We start from the raw sequence: 21,842 nt of genomic DNA, 5'->3' as shown, positions 1-21,842 counted from the left end.
TGCTGACACAGACATAAAACAGCTAGACTGAAGTTTGCCAAAATGTATGCGAGGAAGGCAAAACCCTTCTGGGAAAGTCTTGTGGACAGATGAGGCCAAGATAGAGGTTTTTGGTAAAGTAAATCATTTTACTGTTTACCAAAAACATAATGAAGCCTACAAAGAAAAGAACACAGTATCTACAGTCAAATATGGGAGAGTTCAATGATGTTTTGGGGTGTTTTTCTGTCTCTAGCACTGGGTGCAAGGTATCATGAAATCTACAACCCAAAATCCTTAGGTAATCTACAATGTAGTGCCCAGTGCCAGACAGCTGGGTTTGCCTCCTAGATCATGGTTGGTCTTGCAGGACAATAACCCCAAACATACTTCAAGAAGCCCTCAGACATGGATGGAAACAAAGTGCTGGAGAGATCTGAAGTGGCAGCAATGTGTCCAGATCTAAATCCCATTGACACATGTGGAGAGATCTTAATGTGAACCTGTCAGGTCCAATATGCACCCAGAACCACGAGCAGCTCTGGGTGTATATTGCAAATCCCTGCATAACAGTTAGGGGCACTTTGCACACTATGACATCGCAAGCCGATGCTTGCGATGCCGAGCGCGATAGTCCCCGCCCCCGTCGCAGCTGCGATATCATGGTGATAGCTGCCGTAGCGAACATTGGTATGGCAGCTTCACATGCACTCACCTGCCCTGCGACGTCGCTCTGGTCGGCTAACTGCCTCCTTATTAAGGGGGCGGGTCGTGCGGCGTCATAGCGACGTCACACGGCAGGCGGCCAATAGAAGCGGAGGGGCGGAGCTGAGCAGGACGTAAACATCCCGCCCACCTCCTTCCTTCCGCATAGCTGGCGTGAGCCGCAGGACGCAGGTAAGATGGTCCTCGCTCCTGCGGCTTCACACACAGCGATGTGTGCTGCCGCAGGAACGAGGAACAACATCGTAACATCGGTCCTTCCGAAATTATGGAAATGACCGACGCTACACCGATGATACGATTTGGACGTTTTTGCGCTCCTTAATCGTATCAAAAAGGATTTACACACTACGATATCGACTGCGATGCCGGATGTGCGTCACTTTCGATTTGACCCCACCGACATCGCAGCTGCGATGTCATAGTGTGCAAAGTGCCCCTTACTGTATACACTAGCATAGATAAAGAGATCTTTAGAAAACGTATTTCTAAAGATCTTATATCGTATGCTAATGAGTGCAGGGACTGGTCCCCTGGGCATTAGTTCCCCGGCCAGTCGCCCCCATTAGCATGTTAGTACGCCCCTGTGGGTGTGCTATCATGCTAATGAATGTGCAGTGTCACAGGATGATGTCTCACCTCTCCGCTGCCATCGCATCAGTCAGGGAATTTCGGCACAGTGCGCATGACCCCGGAGTTTGGGTCGTGCGCACTATGAAGCCGGGTTTACGCGTCCTAGCTTCAAACTGAAGTAGTGCACATGACCCAAATTCCGGGGTCATGCGCACTGAGCCAAAATTCCCAGTTGGACGCAATGGCGGCGGAGAGGTGAGAGATCATCCTCTGACGCTGCGTATTTATTAGCATGATAGCATGCCCACAGGGGCATACTAACATGCTAATGGAGGCGACTGGCCTGGGAACTAATGCCCAGTGGACTAGTCCCTGGCCTCATTAGCATACAGTAAAAGATCTTTAGAAATAATTTTTTAAAGATCTCTTTATCTATGCTAGTGTATACAGGGACGGTTAGGCAGGGATTAGCAATATGCACCCAGAACTGCTCGTGATTCTGGGGGCATATTGGACCTGACAGGTTCCTAAGATTGCTGTTGGGAGAAGAGAAGATGCCTTCAAATATGAGAGATCTGGAACGGTTTACAAAAGAAGAGTCCAAAATTCCAGTGGAGAGATGTAAATAGCTTGTGGATGGTTATAGGAAGTGATTGATTACAGTTATTTATTCCAAAGGGTGGGCAACATTAAGCTGAGGGTGACAACAATCTTGTCCTGCCCATTTTGGGGGGTTTGCGCAAAATTATGTACGATTTGCCTTTTTTCTGCCTTTTTTGTGCAGTTCCAATACACATAAAGGAAATAAACATGTGTATAACAAAATATGAGTAATTTCAATAATTTTCTGGCAGAAATACTTCATTTTCTGGAACAATTACAAGGGTGCCAACACTTTCGGCGATGACTGTAACGTATGCATAGGAACTTTGCCTACATCTATCTGTGGACACAGTTTTGCTTCTTTTGCTGGGTAGAACGGCATAAGAACACACTATTAGTGCATATGAGACGTGTGGGGGCAGCTGCAGAGACCGCTCTCCCTCATTAAGAGAACACTTGCAGAGATTAACCTTCATAATTAAAACGAAGCTGTACAGAAACAACTGTAGGCAATCCATAATGGCCACGTCCTGGATTAACCGCGGCGTTCTAACAGCCAAATATTGCATTTATATCACTCATTAAATCAGAGATCACATCGCCGTTAGAGAGCAGTTTGCATACGGTAAATGAGGTGCATAACGCTCATGATAGGGGAAAATATATATTAGTCTATAATGGGGTCTGATGGCAATGAGGCACACACTCCGGGATATTTATTAAAGGACAGGACAGAAATTGCACAAAAAAATGGTTTCATATATGTGAACTGAAAAATAGTTATGTCCCCCTTTAGTACCATTTTGTAACAATCTAAAGCCTGCTTTACACGTTACGATTAAGCATATAATATCGTATGCGATCGTACCCGCCCCCATCGTATGTGTGGCACGTTCAATTTGTTGACCGCGTCGCACAAACGATTATTTCCCGTCACACGCAGTTACCTACCATACGACCTCGATGTGGGCGGCGAACATCCACTTCCTGGAGTGGGAGGGACGTTCGGCGTCACAGCGATGTCACGCAGCAGCCGGCCAATAGAAACAGAGGGGCGGAGATGAGCGGGACGTAAACATCCCGCCCACCTCCTTCTGTCCGCATTACCGGCGGGAGCCGCGGGGCGCAGGTAAGATTTGTTCATCCCGAGGTGTCACACACTGCGATGTGTGCTGCCTTGGGAACACTGAACAACCCGACGTGCAATTTTAAGGAAATGAACAACGTGTATGTGATGAACGGTTTTACCTTCAATCGCAAATAGCTGTCACACGCTACAACAACACTAACGATGCCGGATGTGCGTCACTTACGATGTGACCCTGACGACACATTGTTAGATTTGTTGTAGCGTGTAAAGCCCGCTTAAGACATAGCGATACGAAGGAGAGTTTTTATTTTTGCATAACGAGCTATAGTTTTGGATTTCGCCATTCATTTTACTGTACAATGTACTGAAAAATGGGAAATAAGTGTGGAGAGTTTTTCTGTATTATTTTTTGACAAATTTAATACATTTTTTTTAATTCACTTTACTTTTTAAGTCCCCATAAAGAACCTGCGATCATTTGATCACTTATTCTGTAACGAAGATGGCAGCGGTGGGGCTTAAATTAGGCCTCAGACAGACTGGGCGACCCACCTGCCCATCGTGATCCCATAGTGGGAAGGTGGGGATCGTCAGAGGCCAATGGGATTTGGTGTATATACAGTGGTTAGCACTGCAGTATTACAGCGCTGGGGTCCTGGGTTCAAATCCCACCAAGGACATCATCTGCAAGGAGTTTGTATATTCTCCCTGTATTTGTGTGGGTTCTCCGGTTTCCTCCCACCCTCCAAAAGACATACTGAAAGGGACTCTAGATTGTGAGCCCCAATGGGGACAGCGTTGCCAATGTATGTAAAGCACTGTGGAATTAATAGCGCTATATAAATTAATAAATATTATATTATTATATATATAGACCCTAGCACAGACTGACAGTGGCGTCCATTTATTCCAAAATATTAAAGGGGTTGGGCATAACTGCGTTAGCTCTGTACAATTCGGCTCCATTGGAAAGCATAGAAGCAGAACCACAGGTCCCAGCAGAGGCCAAGGGTACGGAGCTGTGATGTTTCACTCAATTCATAATCGGCCCTCCTTCGCCAAAGAGTTCATCAGTGCGAGTGACCAACGTATAGGTCATTAATATAGCAGTCTTTGACAAACCGAAAATTAAAAAGGGTTACTTTAAAAAAAAAAAAAAAAAAAAAAACAATATCCCCTTATCAAAGGGGTACTCTAATATCCCCATCAATATCCAATATATATAACCAATATCACAGGATGGGGGACAACCTTGGATTTTTTTTTCAGCACTGCGATCCAAAGGTCGACTGGAGCCCCGACTTGATTGGGGCAGAGGTGCACATGTTCAGCCTCCTCTTTATTCATTGTTTATGTAACTGCCAGAAATAGCCAAGTGCTGTACTAGGAAGTCACAGGCAATAAATGGATGTGCATCTCCAATAAAGAATCCGTCACCAGGTTTTTAACATCTATTCTGAGAGCAGCAGATTGCAGAGACAGAGATCCTGATTCCAGTGATGTGTCAATTACAGAGCTGCTTACTGTAGTTTGGATTAAATCATTGTTTAATCAGCAGTAGGTTATCATTACAGGACTACTTGGCATGATGCAGGTAGTCAAGCATATTCATGAGCTCTGTATAACTGCTAGATTTAAAGCAGAGAAAATATTGATTGCATCAAAATGGCAGCAAACAGCTCAGTAAGTGACACATAGCTGGAGTGAGGGTCTCTGTCTCTACATTATGCTGCTCTCAGATGGGGGAGCAAAATCTCGTGACAGATTCCCTTTAAGCACGAGGATCCAGAGAGCCCATATGTGTTGGGATTGTCGGGGTAGACCTTTTTTTTCTTTGGGGGGGGGGATAGCACAACAACGCAGTTGATTTTTTTTTTTAATTAGATTACTTCACATCAATAATAATGAGAATATTTACTGCCAAAGGTCTACGTGGGAATAATTGTAACTTACGTGTCTTATATTTGACTGATTTAGGAATTAAGTGTTCTTGTTTTTATTATTTAGTCAACGATCTATTCTTTTGAGAGTTATCATTGATCCTTTAATAAATAAATCCGGCAAGTATACAAAAACCACTAATGGCCTCTACATGAATTATGATTTATCGGTGATGAATTCTCCTACTTCATAAAAGAAATCCAATACCTGACAAATGCTCCCAGAACCCGCAGTCTCTGTACATCTAATTTTCCAGCAGGCGGAGAGCATTTTAGTCTTAAAAGAAAATCAATTAGAGAAACAGACAATTATTATAGTCACAACGTTTGGACTAATTGACAGCTTCTTCTCAGTAATGTTACAAGTAAGAGTACACAAGAAATTACATTGCAGATTGCTCTTGCATGAAGGTCTTGTTAAGATGAAGTAGTCGAAATTGAATCTACTTTCAGGAAGAAAATTGCTCTATCAGCAGATACATCTGAAGGGAATGTATCACATAGATTTTTTTTCTTTTCTTTAAAGCCAATTAAAAACAGAAACATTTATTTTCTTGTCTATTTTCTTTATCCTATTTACTGTACATGATTATGGGTGCTGCTACCTAACCAGATTTGCTAGGTCTGAACTAGGCGGGCCTTCGGCCTGAACTAGGCGGGCCTTCGGCCTGAACTAGGCGGGCCTTCGGCCTGAACTAGGCGGGCCTTCGGCCTGAACTAGGCGGGCCTTCGGCCTGAACTAGGCGGGCCTTCGGCCTGAACTAGGCGGGCCTTCGGCCTGAACTAGGCGGGCCTTCGGCCTGAACTAGGCGGGCCTTCGGCCTGAACTAGGCGGGCCTTCGGCCTGAACTAGGCGGGCCTTCGGCCTGAACTAGGCGGGCCTTCGGCCTGAACTAGGCGGGCCTTCGGCCTGAACTAGGCGGGCCTTCGGCCTGAACTAGGCGGGCCTTCGCCTGAACTAGGAGGGCCTTCGCCTCAACTAGGAGGGCCTTCGCCTCAACTAGGAGGGCCTTCGGCCTGAACTAGGAGGGCCTTCGGCCTGAAAAAGGAGGGCCTTCGGCCTGAAGTAGGAGGGTCTTCGGCCTGAACTAGGAGGGCCTTCGGCCTGAACTAGGCGGGCCTTCGGCCTGAACTAGGAGGGCCTTCGGCCTGAACTAGGCGGGCCTTCGGCCTGAACTAGGCGAGTTTTTTTTCCAACCTATGTAACTAAGAAACTATCTCCATGGCAGAGAAATTCACTTTTAAATTTTAGGGTAAAATATAAGATAATGCATTTCTAAAGATTCTTCTCTGGGAATGTTTACTTTGTTCCCTGTATGACACTGACCAATCATAAGCAGATGTCAAGCAGGGGAAAAAGAACATGCCCTAGGAGGTCTGAAGAGCAGTTTTCTCCTGTGAGACGTAATGATAGACCGCACTTATCTCTGCACCTTCAGTGTAGTATAAAGCAGAGCAAAATGTGATTACAAGCACTTCAAAATCTACACTCAGGGCAGTCATTGTGGGAAAGGGGAAATACAACAGAGATGAGTGTGATAACATGTATCAAACAATGTTCTGTGCACCACTCAAATTTGTGCTTATAACCCTCCACATATTTACAACCTATGTGCTAGGTTCAATAAAAAAAATGTCAATGTAGGAGGATTTTCGGTGCCTTAGACTTCTTGGAATCTGAGAGTATGATTACAAACACCTTCAGATCTCATCTCATGACAATATCAGTGTGAGGGAAGAGTACAGCTGAGCTGAATGTTATTACAAACACTTCCAGATCGCCGCTCAGGGCAGTCAGTGTGGGAAAAGGGAAATACAGCAGAACAGAGAGTGATTATAAACACTTTTAGATCTCATCTCATGGCATTATTAGTGTTATGCAGGGGCAGAGCTGTGAGAAAACAGCTGCAGACGTGTTTGAAGTCACACTCAGCTCTGCTGTATTCCCCTTCCCCATCACTGACTGCACTGAGTGGAGATCTGGAAGTGTTTGTAATATAATAAATTATAATATAATATTTATTCCTTTATATAGCGCTATTAATTTCATAGCTCTTTACATATATTGGCAACACTGTTCCCATTGGGGCTCACAATCTAAGGTCCGGAAAACCCAGAGGAAAGCCACGCAAACACGGGGAGAACATACAAACTCTTTGCAGATGTTGTCCTTGGTGGGATTCGAACCCAAGACCACAGCGCTGCAAGACTGCAGTGCTAACCACTGTGCCGCCCGTAATTACACTTTACTCTGTTTTACATTACACAGTAAGTGTAGAGATGAGAAATGAGAACATGTTCTTTTTCTTCTGCATGACTTCTTCAGCTTATGATTGGTCAACATCATGTAGGGGACAAAATATTTGCCTCCAGATAAAAATCTCTGCTAATGACCAGTTGGGCTTATCCTAAATTATAACCTAAATTTTACAAGGCAGCATCTCCACCACGGAGATTAGAAATGAAAAAAGAAGGGAATTTTGTTACTTACCGTAAATTCCTTTTCTTCTAGCTCTTATTGGGAGACCCAGACGATTGGGGTATAGCTACTGCCCTCCGGAGGCCACACAAAGCACTACACTAAAAAGTGCAAGGCCCCTCCCCTTCTGGCTATACCCCCCCGTGGTATCACGGGTTCTCCAGTTTTAGTGCCAAAGCAAGAAGGAGGAAGCCAATAACTGGTTTAAACAAATTAACTCCGAATAACGTCGGAGAACTGAAAAACCGTTCAACATGAACAACATGTGTACCCGCAAACAACAAAAAAATCCCGAAGGACAACAGGGCGGGTGCTGGGTCTCCCAATAAGAGCTAGAAGAAAAGGAATTTACGGTAAGTAACAAAATTCCCTTCTTCTTCAGCGCTCTATTGGGAGACCCAGACGATTGGGACGTCCAAAAGCTGTCCCTGGGTGGGTAAAGAGATACCTCATGTTAGAGCTGCAAAACAGCCCTCCCCTACGGGGATGTCACTGCCGCCTGCAGGACTCTTCTACCTAAGCTGGCATCCGCCGAAGCATAGGTATGCACCTGATAATGTTTGGTGAAAGTGTGCAGACTCGACCAGGTAGCTGCCTGGCACACCTGTTGAGCCGAAGCCTGGTGTCGCAAAGCCCAGGACGCACCCACAGCTCTGGTTGAGTGGGCTTTCAGCCCTGAAGGAACCGGAAGCCCAGCAGAACGGTAGGCTTCCAGAATTGGTTCTTTGATCCATCGAGCCAGGGTGGCTTTAGAAGCCTGCGACCCCTTGCGCTGTCCAGCGACAAGGACAAAAAGTGCATCTGAACGGCGGATAGGCGCCGTGCGAGAAATATAGATTCTGAGTGCTCTCACCAGATCTAGCAAACGTAAGTCTTTCTCATACCGGTGAACCGGCTGAGGACAAAAGGAAGGCAAGGATATATCCTGATTAAGATGAAACGAGGATACGACCTTAGGGAGAAACTCCGGAATGGGGCGCAGCACTACCTTGTCCTGGTGGAACACCAGGAAGGGAGCCTTGGATGACAGAGCTGCCAGCTCAGACACTCGCCGAAGCGATGTGATCGCAACAAGAAACGCCACTTTCTGTGACAGGCGAGAAAAGGAAACGTCCTTTAGAGGCTCGAAGGGCGGCTTTTGCAGAGCAACTAGTACTCTGTTCAGATCCCATGGATCTAACGGCCGCTTGTACGGGGGCACAATATGACAGACCCCCTGTAGGAACGTGCGCACCTTAGGAAGACGTGCTAGACGCTTCTGAAAAAACACAGATAGTGCCGAGACTTGCCCTTTAAGGGAGCTGAGCGACAAGCCCTTTTCCAACCCCGATTGCAGGAAGGAAAGAAAGGTGGGCAATGCAAATGGCCAAGGGGATAGATACTCTCTGTGCAGAGCACCAGGATAAGAAAATCTTCCACGTTCTGTGGTAGATCTTAGCAGACGTTGACTTCCTAGCTTGTCTCATTGTGGCTACGACTCCTTGAGATAATCCTGCGGACGCTAGGATCCAGGACTCAATGGCCACACAGTCAGGTTCAGGGCCGCAGAATTCTGATGGAAAAACGGCCCTTGGGACAGTAAGTCTGGTCGGTCTGGCAGTGACCACGGTCGACCGACCGTGAGATGCCACAGATCCGGATACCACGATCTCCTCGGCCAGTCTGGGGCGACGAGTATGACGCGGCTGCAATCGGATCTGATCTTGCGTAACACTCTGGGCAAGAGTGCCAGAGGTGGGAAGACGTATGGGAGCCGGAACTGCGACCAATCTTGAACTAATGCGTCTGCCGCCAGAGCTCTTTGATCGCGCGACCTCGCCATGAATGCCGGGACCTTGTTGTTGTGCCGGGACGCCATTAGGTCGACGTCCGGCACTCCCCATCGGCGACAGATTTCCTGAAACACGTCCGGGTGAAGGGACCACTCCCCTGCGTCCATGCCCTGGCGACTGAGGAAGTCTGCTTCCCAATTTTCTACGCCTGGGATGTGAACCGCGGATATGGTGGATGCTGTGTCCTCCACCCACATTAGAATGCGCCGGACTTCTTGGAATGCTTGCCGACTGCGCGTCCCTCCTTGGTGGTTGATGTATGCCACCGCTGTGGAGTTGTCCGACTGGATTCGGATCTGCTTTCCTTCCAGCCACTGTTGGAAGGCCAGTAGGGCAAGATACACTGCCCTGATTTCCAGAACATTGATCTGAAGGGTGGACTCCTGCGGAGTCCACGTCCCCTGGGCCCTGTGGTGGAGAAACACTGCTCCCCACCCTGACAGACTCGCATCTGTCGTGACCACTGCCCAGGATGGGGGCAGGAAGGATCTTCCCTGAGACAATGAGGTGGGAAGGAGCCACCATTGTAGAGAGTCCTTGGCCGTCTGGGAAAGAGAGACTTTCCTGTCCAGGGACGTTGACTTCCCGTCCCATTGGCGGAGAATGTCCCATTGAAGTGGGCGCAGATGAAACTGCGCAAAGGGAACTGCTTCCATGGCTGCCACCATCTTCCCGAGGAAGTGCATGAGGCGCCGCAAGGGGTGCGACTGACCCTGAAGGAGAGATTGCACCCCTGTCTGTAGGGACCGCTGCTTGTTCAGCGGAAGCTTCACTCTCGCTGCTCGAGTATGAAACTCCATGCCAAGATACGTTAGCGACTGTGACGGTGACAGATTCGACTTTGGAAAGTTGATGATCCATCCGAACGTCTGTAGAGTCTCCAGCGTAGCATGTAGACTGAGTTGGCATGCCTCTTGAGAAGGTGCCTTGACAAGTAGATCGTCTAGGTAAGGGATCACCGAGTGTCCCTGAGAGTGCAAGACTGCTACCACCGCCGCCATGACCTTGGTGAAGACCCGGGGGGCTGTCGCCAGACCGAATGGCAGAGCTACGAACTGAAGATGGTCGTTTCCTATCACAAAACGTAGAAAACGTTGATGTTCTGTAGCAATTGGCACGTGGAGATAGGCATCTTTGATGTCTATTGAGGCAAGGAAGTCTCCTTGAGACATTGAGGCAACGACAGAGCGGAGGGTTTCCATCCGGAACCGTCTGGCGTTCACATGCTTGTTGAGCAGCTTTAGATCCAGAACAGGACGGAACGAGCCGTCCTTTTTTGGAACCACAAAGAGATTGGAGTAAAACCCTCGCCCTTGTTCCTGAGGCGGTACAGGAACCACTACTCCTTCCGCTCTTAGGGAGTCCACCGCCTGCAGCAGGGCATCTGCTCGGTCTGGATGTGGGGAGGTTCTGAAGAACCGAGCTGGAGGACGAGAACTGAACTCGATTCTGTACCCGCGAGACAAAATGTTTGTCACCCACCGGTCTGTGACCTGTGACATCCAAATGTCGGAAAAGCGGGAGAGCCTGCCCCCGACCGGAGATGCGGAGGGGGGGGGGCTGGAAGTCATGAGGTAGCCGCTTTGGAAGCGGTTCCTCCATTTGCTTTCTTGGGGCGTGCGTGAGCCCGCCAGGAATCTGAGACTCTTTGCGTCCTCTGAGTCCCTTTGGACGAGGAGAATTGTGTCTTGCCCGAACCTCGAAAGGACTGAAACCTCTGCTGCCATTTTTTCTGCTGAGGTTTGCTTGATCTGGGCTGGGGTAAGGAAGAGTCTTTACCCTTGGACTGTTTAATGATGTCAGCCAATGGCTCGCCAAACAGTCTATCTCTAGATAAAGGTAAGCTGGTTAAACATTTTTTGGAACCAGCATCTGCTTTCCAGTCCTTTAACCACAAGGCTCTGCGCAAAACTACCGAATTGGCGGACGCCATTGAGGTGCGGCTGGTAGATTCTAGGACCGCATTGATAGCGTAAGACGCAAACGCAGACATCTGCGAGGTAAGGGACGCCACTTGCGGCACCGCTGGATGTATGATAGCATCCACTTTTGCTAAACCAGCTGAAATAGCTTGGAGTGCCCATACGGCTGCGAATGCTGGAGCAAACGACGCGCCGATAGCTTCATAGACAGATTTTAACCAAAGGTCCATCTGTCTGTCATTGGCATCCTTAAGTGAAGCGCCATCCTCCACTCCAACTATGGATCTAGCTGCAAGTTTGGAAATCGGGGGGTCTACTTTTGGACACTGGGTCCAGCGCTTGACCACATCAGGGGGGAAAGGAAAACGTGTATCCTTAGAACGTTTAGAGAAACGCCTTTCTGGATGAGCGTCGTGTTTCTGGATTGACTCTCTGAAGTCAGAGTGATCCAAGAAAGCACTCAATTTACGCTTGGGATAGAGGAAACGAAACTTCTCCTGCTCTGCAGCTGCCTCCTCTGCAGAAGGAGCTGGGGGAGAAATATCCAACAGTCTATTGATGGCTGAGATAAGCTCGTTTACCATGGCGTCCCCATCCGGGGTATCCAGATTGAGAGGGGTTCCAGGATAAGACTCCTGATCACTCTCTTCAGACGCATCACAGGGCGACTGATTGCGCTGAGACCCTGAGCAGTGTGATGACGTTGAGGGTCTTTCCCAGCGAGCTCGCTTAGGGTGGCTGGGGCTATCATCTGAGTCATAATCCTCAGCTTGTGAAGCCGGGGACCCCCTTGCAGTCTGGATTAATTCCAACTGAGGGGGATTAGAGGACAGAGACCTCGCCGTGTCCATAGACTGAGCCCCAGTCATGGATTGCAAAGTTTCAAGGATTTTTGCCATAGTCACAGACATTCCATCAGCAAAAACTGCAAAGTCTGTCCCTGACACCGGGGCAGGACTTACAAGCGTCTCAGCCTGGGTCACTACCCCTCCGGACTCCGGCTGGCGAAGCAGCACCGGATCTGAGCATTGCACACAATGGGGGTCTTTGGAACCTGCTGGTAGAGCAGCCCCACATGCAGCACACGCAGTGTACACAGCCCTAGCCTTGGCAGCCTTGCGTTTTGTGGATGACATGTTGCTGCCTCCTCAGAGCGATCTGGGGTATCCAGCCAGGGAGCGACCTCACAGTGCAAGAAATAAATAAATATATATATCTGGTGACACAGTACACCAATACACACTGAGGCACTAGAGGGGCCAGCTGAAATGCCGCTTACCGCCCGCTTAAGAGCGGGTGTGTGGTATCCAAAAGCCCCCTAGTCCAGGTCTCCCAGAGCCTTGCGTCCTTCCTCTAGCCAGACTGCATGTAATGGCTGCCGGCGTCCTGGGAGAGGAGGGGGGGCGGGCCCTGGGCGTTCCTGGCTAAGAGCGGGAAGCCTGCTTCCCTCTGTGCCTAGTGAGAGGGCTGGAGCATGTAAATCAGGCTCCAGCCCTCGTCGCTGCTGCGAAACAGCGTCTCTCCCCTACCCTGATTGACAGGGTGGGGGCGGGAACGAAGCGGAGCTAGGCCGCAAAAGCCGGGGACTGGATTTATAAACGCCGCCGCCGTAAAAGCGCGGTCGGCGTGTCCCCGGCGCACTACAAGTCACAGCAGCGCCGCCGGTCCAGTGGGGGTCGGCGCTGCGTTCCCACAACACAAAAGTCCCCCAGTAAACTGCAGGAACACCAACTCAATCGTTACGGTCCCCGGCGCACTACAACACCCAGCCAGCCCGGAGTGTGTCTGTGCCTGCCGGGGACACAGAGTACCTGTATGATGCAGGGCCTTGTCCCTGATTGTACTCCTGCTCCGTATCCATCAGGTGCTATGGGTCTGTGGATGGAGCCCGGCGTCAGAGCTTAGAGGCCGGCAGGATCCCACTTCCACAGAGCCCTACAAGGGGATGTGGAAGGAAAACAGCATGTGGGGCTCCAGCCCCTGTACCAGCAATAGGTACCTCAACCTTACAACACCATCCACGGGTGAGAAGGGAGCATGCTGGGGGCCCTATATGGGCCCTCTTTTCTTCCATCCGAAATAGTCAGCAGCTACTGCTGACTAAAATCTGTGGAGCTATGCGTGGATGTCTGACCTCCTTCGCACAAAGCTTGAAAACTGGAGAACCCGTGATACCACGGGGGGGTATAGCCAGAAGGGGAGGGGCCTTGCACTTTTTAGTGTAGTGCTTTGTGTGGCCTCCGGAGGGCAGTAGCTATACCCCAATCGTCTGGGTCTCCCAATAGAGCGCTGAAGAAAAAGAGAATTTTGTTTACTTACCGTAAATTCTTTTTCTTATAGTTCCGACATGGGAGACCCAGACCATGGTGTATAGCTTCTGCCTCCGGAGGACACACAAAGTACTACACTAAAAAGTGTAGCTCCTCCCTCCGAGCATATACACCCCCTGGATGACCAAATCTAGCCAGTTTAGTGCAAAAGCTAAAGGAGGACATCCACCCACAAGTAGAGATAGAGTAAAACCCGGAATAACCGGAACCTCTGTCTACAACAACAGCCGGTGAAAACACACAGAACAAGAACTGCCAACAGGCAACAGGGAGGGAGCTGGGTCTCCCATGTCGGAACTATAAGATAAAGAATTTACGGTAAGTAAACAAAATTCTCTTTTTCTTCATCGTTCCTTATGGGAGACCCAGACCATGGGACGTCTCAAAGCAGTCCATGGGTGGGAAATAAACAGAAAACTGAGAAGTAGGCAAAACCTAACTTCACAAATGGGCGACAGCCGCCTGAAGGATGCGTCTGCCCAAGCTCGCATCTGCCGAAGCATGAGCATGCACTTGGTAGTGCTTCGAAAAGGTGTGCAGACTAGACCAAGTGGCAGCCTGACAGACCTGCTGAGCCGTAGCCTGGTGCCTGAAAGCCCAAGAGGCACCGACCGCTCTGGTCGAGTGCGCCTTAATCCCCGGCGGGGGAGGCACCTGAGAACATTGGTAGGCATCGGATATGGCCGACCTAATCCAACGAGCTAGGGTCAGTTTAGAAGCCGAGAGACCCTTGCGCTGACCTGTGGTCAGCACAAAAAGAGAGGTGCACCGCCTAAGAGCAGCGGTGCGTGACACATAGATCCGGAGCGCCCGCACCAAATCTAAAGTATGCAACGCCTTCTCAAAGCGATGCACAGGGGCCGGACAAAGGGAAGACAATGAAATGTCCTGGTTAAGGTGGAAAGGAGACACCACCTTAGGGAGAAAGTCCGGAGTCGGACGGAGAACCACCTTGTCTTGGTGAAAAACCAAAAAGGGTGACTCCGAAGAGAGCGCAGCCAAATCAGAGACTCTCCTGAGAGAAGTTATGGCTACCAGAAAGACCACTTTCTGTGAAAGTCGAAACAAAGAAACCTCCCTAAGAGGCTCAAAGGGGGGTTTCTGTAAGGCCGTGAGGACCAGATTAAGGTCCCAGGGATCCAGAAGCCGCCGGTAAGGCGGAATGATGTGAAATGCGCCCTGCATGAAGGTGCGCACCTGGGCCAGTCGGGCGATACGCCGCTGGAACAACACTGACAGAGCCGAAACCTGACCCTTGAGGGAATTGAGGGATAGTCCTAGCTGCAGACCGGACTGTAGAAAGGACAGGATGGTCGGCAAGGAAAACGGCCAAGGAGCTTGGCCGGAAGAGCGACACCAGGACAGGAAAATTCTCCAAATCCTGTGGTAAATCCTGGCCGAGGAAGACTTCCGAGCCTGAGTCATAGTGGAGATGACCTCGGAAGGAATGCCTGAAGCCGTCAGGATCCAGGACTCAAGAGCCACGCCGTCAATCTGAGAGCCGCAGAATTCTGGCGGAAAAACGGACCTTGTGAGAGAAGGTCTGGGCGGTCCGGGAGATGCCATGGCACCTCTACGGACAGACGGAGCAGGTCTGGGTACCAAGCTCATTGATGAAGCGTGAGAGTAGAAAGAGACCGCACTCAATCCGCTGTGAAGGATTTCTTTATTCAAACACGTGCAGAGTGGAGGGCTGGAGACACACTGTGAGCTGGCTCCTCAAGAATGGACGACAGCTGTTTCGCCCAAATTGGGCTTCCACAGGTCCACATGTGGAGCTACGGCTACACCCCTTTTAAAGGAGTGCTCACAGATTGCCCCAGACCACATAAAAACAAATAGGAGATTTGTGTATGCATATAAAATACATGTATCCATTTCCATGCATGAATTTACAACAAATTTTAAACATATAAAAGAACACACTTGAATAAAATGAAGCAATGGGTGATAGACAGGCAGAACTATCATAGGAACACAGATAGATCCACACGATCGTTTAACCCTTGGGGGCCCTGTGCCCCATAATTAATAATTAACCTAGCCTCCTCTTGTAGCAACAATTTGTGCAGGTCGCCCCCCTTCAAAGGGAGGGAGACCTTTTTAAGGCCGGCAAAACGCAAAACGTCGGGGTCACCATCATGACAATCCTGGATATGGGAAATTAATCTGGGAGAACCTTTCCCTGATGTTATTGAACTGTAATGTTCCCTGAATCGCACATATAAGCATCTTATAGTCTTGCCTATGTAGAACCTGCCACAAGGGCAGAGCACCACATAGACCACAAACTTGGTTTTGCATGAGATGAATTGATGGACAGTATGCAAGTGCGGGCCGACTTGTACGGAGCGACCTTTTAAATGCTGGCTGCAAAAACGACACTGACCGCACCGGTAATTCCCTGGTGGGCAGCATTTGTCTAGCCAGGTTGTCGAATTGGTAAGTCTGTTCCTCACAAGTCTGTCCCGCAAATTGCCGCATCGTCTGAACGATACCAAAGGATTGGACATTGTCCTATCAGATAAAGCCGGATCATTCTTCAAGATGTGCCAATTTCTGCAAAGAGCAGTTCTAATGGCATGCTCCAGAGGTCCAAATTTAAAATTAAAGACAAACCTACCCAAATTGTCAACACATTTTCTGGTGCGGTTTTTACGGATAGACGTGGCGCCGTCTGATCTAGCTCTCTCACAGGCTGAATCAATCAGTTTTTTTGGGTAACCTCTTTGATGCAATCTAATCTTCAACTCCTGAGATTGTTGAAAAAAAGATTCCTCTGAACTGTTTGCTCTACGTACTCTCAGGAATTGACTGTAGGGCAAACCCGTCTTAATGTGGAGGGGGTGGGCACTTTGATAATGAAGAAGGGAGTTTGATGCCGTCGGCTTTCTGAACAACCTTGTACAAATATCGCCCTCCTTGATAGAAACCTCAATATCTAAAAAATTGAGAGTATCGCCACCATATGAGGAAGTAAAGGACATATTCATAGTGTTACAAGTGTTGAGATAGGACACGAAATCTGCAAAAAGGACCTCAGTGCCAGCCCACACTATGAATATGTCGTCCACATACCTCAAAAAATGGCGAATATATTTCAAAAAAAGGGGTGTAGCCGTAGCTCCACATGTGGACCTGTGGAAGCCCAATTTGGGCGAAACAGCTGCCGTCCATTCTTGAGGAGCCAGCTCACAGTGTGTCTCCAGCCCTCCACTCTGCACGTGTTTGAATAAAGAAATCCTTCACAGCGGATTGAGTGCGGTCTCTTTCTACTCTCACGCTTCATCAATGGACTTTGCCTTATGACCAGCACCCCGCTCTTGGATTGTCGGACCCTCCAGGCTCTCCACCCGAGCACAGGCACAGGCGGTACCGCAAGCGATATTGCAGGTAATCTGCGGTGGTGCAGGACTTTGCTTCTCTCCTGCTTTATTACACTATTTGTTGTTTCCAGTCCCTGTTGCACACCGCTGGGAATTTCCGGGACTTTCCGCGTTTGTTGCGGTTTTTTCAATTACCGCACTGTGATTTAACCTGTGATATGGAGGATATGGAGAGCAGCGGTGGTGTACCGTCCACTACCACGGGCCTATTAGCTGGACGTGCTGATGCTGGCTCCTTCTTTGGAGATTGCAATTTTAAGAAAGACACTGCAGTTTTGGGTGTTAAAACTCTGGAATTCCAGATACAGACTCTGGCGGAAAAAGAAGTTAGATTGTTTTGGACTATTCAATCCCTGCAGTCATATGTCGATTGTGATCGTGTGCCACGTGGACTCCGGGTCATAAAGACTCTTTCTCATTTCCAGGAGGATCCCACGTTTACTGTGCAGTGGGAAAACATTCAGTTAGAGTGTTCTAGAAAATTACTGCATTTAGTATTAGATAAAAACAAGGATAATTATGCTGCATTGGTTGCTGAATTAGATACGTTGAAGCATGACACCCAAGCACGGATGTCAGCGGATGATTGGAACACCTTTAGTCAGAGGCTGGATAAACGCTTGGTGACCGTACAGACGGAAATAAAACATAGAAAAAGGGAAAAGTTCCTGAGGGACAAGAAGGATTATGAAAAGAAACAGATTTTTTGTTGGACAAAAGATGGGCCACATAATTATAGACAGAGAGCGCACATAAAAAAACGAGGTAGTGCTGGCTCTAACAGGGGGTACTGGACCACGGACTCGGAATCCAGTGGATCTGAGGACGTGATCTCGGGCCCCTCTAGTATTAATCCCCATGGTGCTGCACCCACCACCCCTTTAGGAAACGGATCCGACGGGGGGGCAGGAAAAGGCACACGGGGCAGAGGTCGCAAGAGGAAGTCTGTAACTTGGAGGAATTAAGTTTCCAATCTACTTCTTGTCCCCCTACCGATGCGATCATCAATCTAACATCCCATACTCTTACTCCAGATATGGTCTCTGTATTAATTAAAGGTTTTAAATATTGCATTCCGGAAAAGTTCGATTTTGCTGAGTTCAAGATTGATCTTTTTAAGGCTATTAGAAAGATCCATCTGCACAAACATTTCCAAATGGCGCCTAATACAGCTCATACAGCGCCTGCTGGACATGTTCCGTGCAGTATAGCTGATTCTCGGACCGGTCTGATAGGGGCTTTTGATTCTGGGATCCTTCAAGACGCTGAATTGTTGCTCAGCTTGAATGAGCCAAATGTTTCAACTGATATTGTGGGTTCCAGCAATAGTCCAGGTTTGGAAAGGTTTACTAAGGGGATAAAATCGGATTTTTGTCCCCCTACTGTACCTGGAAATTTGATTGATTTATATCAGGAAGCTGTCTTGAAGGATGTTGAGTCATTGGTGTACGCCAGGCCGATCCAGAATCTAAGTCAAAAAGAACAGGCTGCGATATGTATCATGCAGGGTTGGGAGGACACGGTGTTCCGCGAGGCTGACAAGGGGGGCAACGTTGTCCTCCTTCCTAAACATGATTACATCCAGGAATGCAATAGACAATTAATGGACAGATCTACCTATTGTCCTCTTTCTGCAAATCCTATTCAAGATTTTAAGAAATCTTTGGTGCGGTTGCTGGACAAATACGTGGGGCTAGGTTTTCTGTCTCGCTCACAGGCTGATAAACTAATTCCTCCTTTTCCTACAAAGCCCCACTGGTATTGCATACCAAAGATACATAAGAGCAGGGATAATCCACCTGGTCGCCCAATAGTGGCCGGCATCGGCTCTTTAACAGAGCCTTTGTCGCACTATTTGGACTGGCTGTTAAGACCAATTATGAGTCATATCCCCTCTTATGTCAAGATAGCAGTGATTTTTTAACACTGCTAAAGGGTATGACATGGCAGGAGGGCTTTGCTTTAACCTCGATTGATGTGGAGAGTCTGTATACCCGCATTCCTCAGAATTTGGGTATACAGACGGTTAGGGATTTGGTGGCGCAGACTGGAAAAGATGCGTTGTTTTGCAGTTTCATTGAGGAAGCCCTTGATTTCGTTTTATCTAAAAACGCTTTCATGTTTTTGGACAGTTGGTACTTGCAGTGCAGGGGTACCGCTATGGGTACCCCTGTCTCTTGTGCCATGGCCAATATTTTTTTGGGCTCCTTTGAAAGCAAATATGTTTTTTCTGACACCAACCCTTTTTTGAAATATATTCGCCATTTTTTGAGGTATGTGGACGACATATTCATAGTGTGGGCTGGCACTGAGGTCCTTTTTGCAGATTTCGTGTCCTATCTCAACACTTGTAACACTATGAATATGTCCTTTACTTCCTCATATGGTGGCGATACTCTCAATTTTTTAGATATTGAGGTTTCTATCAAGGAGGGCGATATTTGTACAAGGTTGTTCAGAAAGCCGACGGCATCAAACTCCCTTCTTCATTATCAAAGTGCCCACCCCCTCCACATTAAGACGGGTTTGCCCTACAGTCAATTCCTGAGAGTACGTAGAGCAAACAGTTCAGAGGAATCTTTTTTTCAACAATCTCAGGAGTTGAAGATTAGATTGCATCAAAGAGGTTACCTAAAAAAACTGATTGATTCAGCCTGTGAGAGAGCTAGATCAGACGGCGCCACGTCTATCCGTAAAAACCGCACCAGAAAATGTGTTGACAATTTGGGTAGGTTTGTCTTTAATTTTAAATTTGGACCTCTGGAGCATGCCATTAGAACTGCTCTTTGCAGAAATTGGCACATCTTGAAGAATGATCCGGCTTTATCTGATAGGACAATGTCCAATCCTTTGGTATCGTTCAGACGATGCGGCAATTTGCGGGACAGACTTGTGAGGAACAGACTTACCAATTCGACAACCTGGCTAGACAAATGCTGCCCACCAGGGAATTACCGGTGCGGTCAGTGTCGTTTTTGCAGCCAGCATTTAAAAGGTCGCTCCGTACAAGTCGGCCCGCACTTGCATACTGTCCATCAATTCATCTCATGCAAAACCAAGTTTGTGGTCTATGTGGTGCTCTGCCCTTGTGGCAGGTTCTACATAGGCAAGACTATAAGATGCTTATATGTGCGATTCAGGGAACATTACAGTTCAATAACATCAGGGAAAGGTTCTCCCAGATTAATTTCCCATATCCAGGATTGTCATGATGGTGACCCCGACGTTTTGCGTTTTGCCGGCCTTAAAAAGGTCTCCCTCCCTTTGAAGGGGGGCGACCTGCACAAATTGTTGCTACAAGAGGAGGCTAGGTTAATTATTAATTATGGGGCACAGGGCCCCCAAGGGTTAAACGATCGTGTGGATCTATCTGTGTTCCTATGATAGTTCTGCCTGTCTATCACCCATTGCTTCATTTTATTCAAGTGTGTTCTTTTATATGTTTAAAATTTGTTGTAAATTCATGCATGGAAATGGATACATGTATTTTATATGCATACACAAATCTCCTATTTGTTTTTATGTGGTCTGGGGCAATCTGTGAGCACTCCTTTAAAAGGGGTGTAGCCGTAGCTCCACATGTGGACCTGTGGAAGCCCAATTTGGGCGAAACAGCTGTCGTCCATTCTTGAGGAGCCAGCTCACAGTGTGTCTCCAGCCCTCCACTCTGCACGTGTTTGAATAAAGAAATCCTTCACAGCGGATTGAGTGCGGTCTCTTTCTACTCTCACGCTTCATCAATGGACTTTGCCTTATGACCAGCACCCCGCTCTTGGATTGTCAGACCCTCCAGGCTCTCCACCCGAGCACAGGCACAGGCGGTACCGCAAGCGATATTGCAGGTAATCTGCGGTGGTGCAGGACTTTGCTTCTCTCCTGCTTTATTACACTGGGTACCAAGCTCGCCTGGGCCAGTCTGGAGCAATGATTATGACCCGACGGCCCTCCATTCTGATCTTGCGCAGGACTCTGGGCAAGAGAGTTAGAGGGGGAAACACGTAGGCCAGACGGAACTGGGACCAATCCTGAACCAGCGCGTCCGCCGCCAAGGCCTGAGGATCGTGGGAGCGAGCCACGTAAACCGGGACCTTGTTGTTGTGCCGGGATGCCATTAGATCCACTTCCGGAGTGCCCCACTTGTGGCAGATTGACCGGAACACTGCCGGATGCAGGGCCCACTCGCCGCTGTCCACGGTTTGACGGCTGAGATAATCTGCCTCCCAGTTTTCTACGCCTGGGATGTGGACTGCGGATATGGTGGACTTGGAGTCCTCCGCCCACTGAAGGATACGTTGAACTTCCAACATTGCTAGGCGGCTGCGAGTCCCGCCCTGGTGATTGATGTAGGCAACTGCTGTCGCGTTGTCTGACTGGACTCGAATGTGCTTGCCCGCCAACAGGTGGTGAAAGGCTACGAGAGCTAGGAGCACAGCTTTGATTTCCAGCACATTGATCGAGAGGGCTGATTCGGACGAAGTCCAAGTGCCCTGTGCTTGGTGGTGGAGAAACACTGCTCCCCAGCCGGATAGACTGGCATCCGTGGTGAGAATCACCCAGGGCGGGGCCAGAAAGGAGCGTCCCTGGGACAGAGAGAGGGGCCGAAGCCACCACTGAAGAGAGCTCCTGGTCTGTGGCGACAGAGCCACTAGCCTGTGCAGGGAAGAGGTCCGCTTGTCCCAACAGCGGAGAATGTCCAGCTGCAGGGGACGCAGATGGAACTGGGCAAAGGGAACCGCTTCCATTGACGCCACCATCTGACCCAGCACCTGCATGAGGTGCCTGATGGAATGACGGCGGGGCTTCAACAGAGAGCGCACCGCCAGATGAAGGGACTGCTGTTTGACTAAGGGAAGCTTCACAAGTGCCGGCAGAGTCTCGAATTGCATCCCTAGGTACGTAAGTTTCTGGGTCGTGGTCAGAGTGGACTTGGGCAGATTGACAAGCCACCCGAATTGAACAAGCGTGGCGAGAGTGAGCGAGACACT

The 21,842-nt window shown here is 48.7% G+C and overlaps 1 protein-coding gene across 2 annotated transcripts in view; it reads right to left on the bottom strand.

Annotated features, from left to right (window-relative positions):
• Positions 1-21,842, bottom strand: part of KIF20B (kinesin family member 20B) — a 340,877-nt gene that overhangs the window by 18,930 nt on the left and 300,105 nt on the right. For both annotated transcript variants that reach the window (XM_075348747.1, XM_075348748.1), the window contains one exon: positions 5,117-5,185. In XM_075348747.1, coding sequence (XP_075204862.1) covers positions 5,117-5,185 — 69 coding nt within the window. The remainder of the gene's footprint in view (positions 1-5,116; positions 5,186-21,842) is intronic.

This window comes from Anomaloglossus baeobatrachus, chromosome 5, assembly GCF_048569485.1.
Source record: "Anomaloglossus baeobatrachus isolate aAnoBae1 chromosome 5, aAnoBae1.hap1, whole genome shotgun sequence".
Lineage (NCBI taxonomy): Eukaryota > Metazoa > Chordata > Amphibia > Anura > Aromobatidae > Anomaloglossus > Anomaloglossus baeobatrachus.
This window is presented reverse-complemented; position numbering and strand designations above follow the sequence as displayed.